The sequence below is a fragment of the Nerophis lumbriciformis genome, linkage group LG19 (assembly GCF_033978685.3).
Source record: "Nerophis lumbriciformis linkage group LG19, RoL_Nlum_v2.1, whole genome shotgun sequence".
Classification (NCBI taxonomy): domain Eukaryota; kingdom Metazoa; phylum Chordata; class Actinopteri; order Syngnathiformes; family Syngnathidae; genus Nerophis; species Nerophis lumbriciformis.
The window spans coordinates 1,520,001-1,526,230 of record NC_084566.2 but is presented as its reverse complement, the minus strand read 5'-3'; the positions used below and the strand labels follow the sequence as shown (position 1 = coordinate 1,526,230).

General features: G+C 36.0%; 1 protein-coding gene across 1 annotated transcript; it reads right to left on the bottom strand.

Annotated features, from left to right (window-relative positions):
• Positions 1-1,973: 1,973 nt before the first annotated feature.
• LOC140679587 (uncharacterized) lies at positions 1,974-2,760 on the bottom strand. The gene is made up of 2 exons (XM_072915257.1): positions 2,437-2,760; positions 1,974-2,342 (listed from the first exon to the last, which is right to left on the bottom strand). The coding sequence occupies exons 1-2, from the start codon at positions 2,639-2,641 to the stop codon at positions 2,107-2,109; spliced, it is 441 nt and encodes a 146-aa protein (XP_072771358.1). The 5' UTR covers positions 2,642-2,760; the 3' UTR covers positions 1,974-2,106.
• Positions 2,761-6,230: the final 3,470 nt, after the last annotated feature.

Sequence of the window (6,230 nt, the reverse complement as noted above, 5' to 3'; positions counted from 1 at the left end):
TGGGACGACTTGCTTTTTCCTGCCAACTGGGGGGTTTAGGCGGGAGGATGACAAACAAAAGATGCAGTAATCCTGTTAAACATAGTCAACACTTTACTAAGTACACACTCATTTTGTTTTCTGGTTTGCTGTTAGAAAGTGTACCTAATATTTAGAGCAATCACATAAGTCAATGTAGTTAGCCTCCTCTGGTTTTGGTGTGTTTTGTCACACTAATTCCTATGTGTCAAAGTCAAGGACCTTGGGTCAGATCCGGCCTGCGAATGAATGATCTTCGGCCTCCGGGATGATATTTGATTAGTATTAACCTACTCAGTGGCCTAGTGGTTAGAGTGTCCACCCTGAGATCGGTAGGTTGTGAGTTCAAACCCCGGCCGAGTCACACCAAAGACTATAAAAATGGGACCCATTACTTCCCTGCTTGGCACTCAGCATCAAGGGTTGGAATTGGGGGTTAAATCACCAAAAATGATTCCCGGATGCGGCCACCGCTGCTGCTCACTGCTCCCCTCACCTCCCAGGGGGTAATTAAGGGTGATGGGTCAAATGCAGAGAATAATTTTGCCACACCTAGTGTGTGTGTGTGACTATCATTGGTACTTTAACTTTAACTTACTGCTGTTTTGCAAACAGTGTTGGCGCTAGGAATTTTCTAAATCAAGACATACAAACGGGGTCCCACAGTACATTTTCGGGGTCCCACTTTTTTGTAAGCGTTTTGAAAACAAATGATAAATGTATGCATTATCCTGTTATATCTCACATTCTATATTGTGTTTTGGAAAAAGGTTGTCATAAACGTTACTGAATTCATTAAAAAGATAATACAAATTAAAACACATTTTTATGCATATGTAAATATATTCAGCTATAAACATTCATTCACTTTCTTCTTTCCTTCATGGATCTAAACTTTACCGATGCCGTTATTTTTATTGTAATATTTACAGAATGTATTTGTTCTATTTTTGGCCAAAATAATACAAAGAAAACAACCTGAGGTTGTCTTTATTTTTTTTTAGCTTTAATGCCATGATTTTAATAGTCCGGCCCGCGTCTGCACACATTTTCCTCCATGCGGCCCCTGAGCTAAAATCAGTCAAATCTGCCATCTTTGTTTGCATGCAGCTGCACTGACTTAAAATCGCCACTAGAGGTCCTCCTAACACCAACGCCTGTACAATAACGACAAAGTCACAGACATTGGAGGTACTTTAAACTATATTCTATAGTTGTATATATATATATATAGTTGTATATATATATATATATATATATATATATATATATATAAAAATAAATAAATAAATAAATAAATGGGTTGTACTTGTATAGCGCTTTTCTACCTTCAAGGTACTCAAAGCGCTTTGACACTACTTCCACATTTACCCATTCACACACACATTCACACACTGATGGAGAGAGCTGCCATGCAAGGCGCTAACCAGCACCCATCAGGAGCAAGGGTGAAGTGTCTTGCTCAGGACACAACGGACATGACGAGGTTGGTACTAGGTGGGGATTGAACCAGGGACCCTTGGGTTGCGCACGGCCACTCTCCCACTGCGCCACGCCGTCCCTATATATGTCTTAATAAGGTTATCCAAAAAATAGTGCTCGATACCGTAGTAGAGCGCAATATATGCATGTGTGGGAAAAAAATCACAAGACTACTTCATCTCTACAGGCCTGTTTCATGAGGGGTTCCCTCAATCTCCTGATGATTGAGGGAACCCCTCATGAAACAGGCTTGTAGAGATGAAGAAGTCTTGTGATTTTTTTCCCACACATGCATATATATATATATATATATATATATATATATATATATATATATATATATATATATATATATATATATATATATATATATATATATATATATATATATATATATATATATATATATACACACACTTACAGCGCCCCGTAAAAGTTGGGAAAAAGGGATATGAGGAAAAAAAAAGTCGATATTTTATACACATCTGTTTTTATATTTCTTTATAAAAAGAATTCAACACTTTTTACTTGACATTGTAGTTAATTGACAACGTGACTTGTCATTGAAGTCAAATATCCACCCATTGATTGGACATGATCTTCTTTCTAAGTCCTCTTCCCAAACACCACGCGGGGTCCCGTCCTGGTGGCACACGGCTCCGTGGAAATAATCCAAACAGCAGGTGACTTCATGAAGTCCTTATCGGCCATCTTCTTCTCTTCAGCTCGGGCCATCTCCTGCAGCTCCGGCGTGGTTTCCGGACACCAATCAGCCATGAATTTGTCTTTGGCTTCACAGTAGTTGACCACCACCTCCTCGGGCTGCTCGCCTAAGAGCCAGTCTGGGAGACAAGAATCCCTCCACAGGTTACATTGTGCCATCATGATAAATAAGGCCTGTGATAAGAAGATATCATGTCTAATGTAGCACCTGACCTGCAGAGTCATGGATGAGGTCCTTGATGAGGTGTCCGATGATGGCGTAGAGAACCCCCAACAGGATGAAAATGGCCATGAGCAGGTAGAGCACGTACGTCGGCAGGTGGATGGCGTCCCTGGAGGGGGGAATGTAGCTCTCAAACAGCACCGTCCCATCTTCTTCTTTGTAGCGGACTCTTAAACTATCTACTGGTGCTTCCATGGCGCTCAGTCAGGAAGTCCTCTTCTAAGGCGTCATTCTAACTTCAGGTCTTGGAAGGTGAGAGTGAAGTATTGTCAGGTTTCTGCCGCTCAAGTCCATAAGGATGTGGAATGTTGAGCTGTGCTGAAGATGGAAGGAGATTAGAGCAGCTTGGAGCACTCAGGGTCAAATACAGGCAGGACATTTTCACTATAGCAGGAAGTTAGTACTCATACTTCAGTCATCTGAAATTTGGGATCCAGCAGCAGTTAAAACCTGACAAATATCACATTACAGTCACAAGTAGTAAACATGCAAGTGTAAAAGTGTTGTGATCCAAAACTATTTATTTATTTTAATTTATTTGTTTATGTATTTATTCATTTATTTAGATTTTTCTTTTTTTTTTGTACAATAAAAAAGTAAGTGTAGTATATTAATAGTAATACAAATGCAAGTGTAAAAGTGGTGTTATAAAGGATCACAACTGATGTATGTACTTAAAAGTACCACTGATAGTCACACACATATTAGGTGTGGTGAAATTAACCTCTGTATTAGACCCATCCCTTTGTTCCACCCCCTGGGAGGTGAGGGGAGCAGTGAGCAGCAGCGGTGGCCACGCTCGGGAATAATGTACCGTATTTTCCGCACTATAAGGCGCACCTAAAAACCACAAACTTTCTCAAAAGCTGACAGTGCGCCTTATAACCCGGTGCGCTTTATATATGGATAAATATTAAGATTCATTTTCATAAAGTTTAGGTCTCGCAACTACGGTAAACAGCCGCCATCTTTTTTCCCCGTAGAAGAAGCGCGCGGTGCATGCTGGGATATGTGACGTTTCATTTCCATTTGTGTGTTTATGTAAAGACCCCAAAATGGCTCCTATTAAGTGTGTTGTCTGTCTAATTATAAATAAAGCAGACGAGGCGTGTTAACTGAGTTCTCAACGTTTTCTCACAGCGTGCTCATAACCACATTCGAACTCCAAGCATACAACAACGCTTCTCAGGGCTACCGCGCATGCTCGTAACTATCGTTGCATGCTGGGTAGTGTAGTTGTTATATTTGCTAGCTCATAACAGCACATTGAGAGACACGCTTACGCGCTTAATTCAATACTCGCCGTCATTCCGGGTGGATTGACAAAAGACCTCCAGCCGCTAGATATTGGTGTCAACAGGGCATTCGAAGCTAGACTGCTAACTGCGTGGGAACAATGGATGACAGAAGGCGAACACACCTTCACTAAGACGAGGAGGCAGCGCCAGACGACGCCAACATCTGCCAGTGGATCGTAAATTTGCCCAACTTTTCACTTCGGACACCGAAGACGAAGGATTTACGAATGAAGAATAACTTCAGAAAGTGAGCGCTATGTTTATTTTGTGTGTTGTGACATTAACGTTCGAGCAACATTATGTTGCTATTGCTCTGCACTATTTTGAATTTTACTATGTTTGTGATTGCACATTTGCGTACATTTTGGGAGTGAACAGAGTTGTTAGAACGCTGGTTTTTAATATATTATTAAAGTTTGACTGACCTATCTGACTGTTTTTTTGACATTCCCTTTAGCGCAGCGTAGGCGCGGCTTATAGTCCGGGGCGGCTTATTGGTGGACAAAGTTATGAAATATGTAATTCATTGAAGGTGCGGCTAATAATCCGGTGCGCCTTATAGTGCGGAAAATACGGGGGTAGGTGATTTAACCCCCAATTCCAACCCTTGATGCTGAGTGCCAAGCAGAGAGGTAATGGGTCCCATTTTTATAGTCTTTGGTATGACTCGGCCAAGGTTTGAATGCATTGTATGTATTTATTTATATATTATATTATTTATTTTAATTAATTTGTTTATGTATGTATTCATGTATTTTATCTTTTTAGTACAATAACAAAGTAAGTATAGTATATTAATAGTAATAAAATTGCAAGTGTAAAAGTGTTGTTATAAAGGACCACAACTGATTTATGTATTTATTTTATCTATTATTTATTTATGTATTCATTTTAATTTATTTGTTTATTTATTTATGTATGTATTCATTTATTTTTATATACATTTTTTTAGTACAATAAAAAACTAAGTATAGTATATTAAAAGTAATAAAAATGCAAGTGTAAATGTGTAGTTATAAAAGACCACAACTGATATATGCATTTATGTATTTATTTTTTTCATTCATTTTAATTTATTTGTTTATGTATTTATGTATGTATTCATTTATTTGTATATTTCATTTTTATTTAGTTCAATACAAAAGTAAATATAGTATATTAATAGTAATAAAAATGTAATAGTGTTGTTATAAAGGACCACAACTGATTTATGTATCTATTTATTCATTTATTTAAATTATGTATTCATTTCATATAGTTAAAAAAGTAAGTGTAAAAGTGTTACAATAAAGTGACATCTACCATATTTTATCTTTTGGAATAATTAAAATGTATGATAATATGCAGCTTAAATAATAATTATACCATTTTCTTTCTTGTGCACATGTGCATTTTTATCATGGTAAGCTTTCCAAACACTGAAGGCTTGCATATAAACAAATTAAACACATTTATGTCAATAATATATTGTTAGTTATCAAAAGATTCATCTAAAAATATTGAAATATAATTCATGTTTGTTATTATTTAAAAAAAAAAAAATTCAACAAAAACATACAATGTTTATTTATAATGATTTATTTTATTATTTTAAAATGTATTTATAACCATAACATTAAAATATGATATATATATATATATATATATATATATATATATATATATATATATATTAATATTACATTACAAGACATTCACAACAATAAAGATAAAATAATCTGTTTCTGAATCAATAAAGCAATGGGAAAGGGGTAGATAAAATATAAATAAAATAGACTAGAAATTGAAAATACATAAAATAAATCCATACAATGAGTGATGAAAATAAAGATATTTAAAAAAATGCGCAAATATTAAAGTGCTATAATAAAGGACCATAACGGATTCATTTAAATTTTGTATTTTTAAAAATCTATTTACTTTTTTATATAGTAAAAAAAGTCATAAAAAGTGATATAAATGTAGTGTAGTACGGTATATAAAGTTAAGTACAAATCTATTATGTCTCAGAATCTGCAGTATCTTCTCTCTGTAATAAGATGATGATGAGTCATGGATTCCAAATAAGGTGTGTGTGCTAAGCAGGTATTATTCACACAGGAAGGTCAGCTGCAGTAACAATAATCAGATGAGACAATTATAGTATTGTTAAGTTGTTTACTGAAGAGAAGCTCACTGTGTAAGAACACGGACATCACATGACAACAACGCAGCAGTTTCTTCACAATCAATATTTGGGTTATTCTATCATTATTATTCTATGTTATTAACGTGTTATGTACAGACTAGTACATGAGGTGTAGAAAAGAACAATACAAGTGTTCATCTAATCAGATGAGAACAACTAATCTGATGAATTTAAAGGGAGAGGGGTCAAAGGTCAGGTGAAAATAACACTATGTGAACACGTTCTCTTCTCTCCTGAGGATGAAGTGATGGTGCTTCTCCTCGCTGGAGGACTGTCATGGCAGTCTGGCAGCATCCCT

What these genes read in the sequence shown, in the direction of transcription:
- LOC140679587 (XM_072915257.1), bottom strand. Translation starts at nt 2,641, where the DNA reads ATGGAAGCACCAGTAGATAGTTTAAGAGTCCGCTACAAAGAAGAAGAT. An exon ending in CCTCATCCATGACTCTGCAG is followed by an intron (nt 2,343 to 2,436) that starts GTCAGGTGCTAC and finishes CTTGTCTCCCAG; the next exon opens with ACTGGCTCTTAGGCGAGCAG.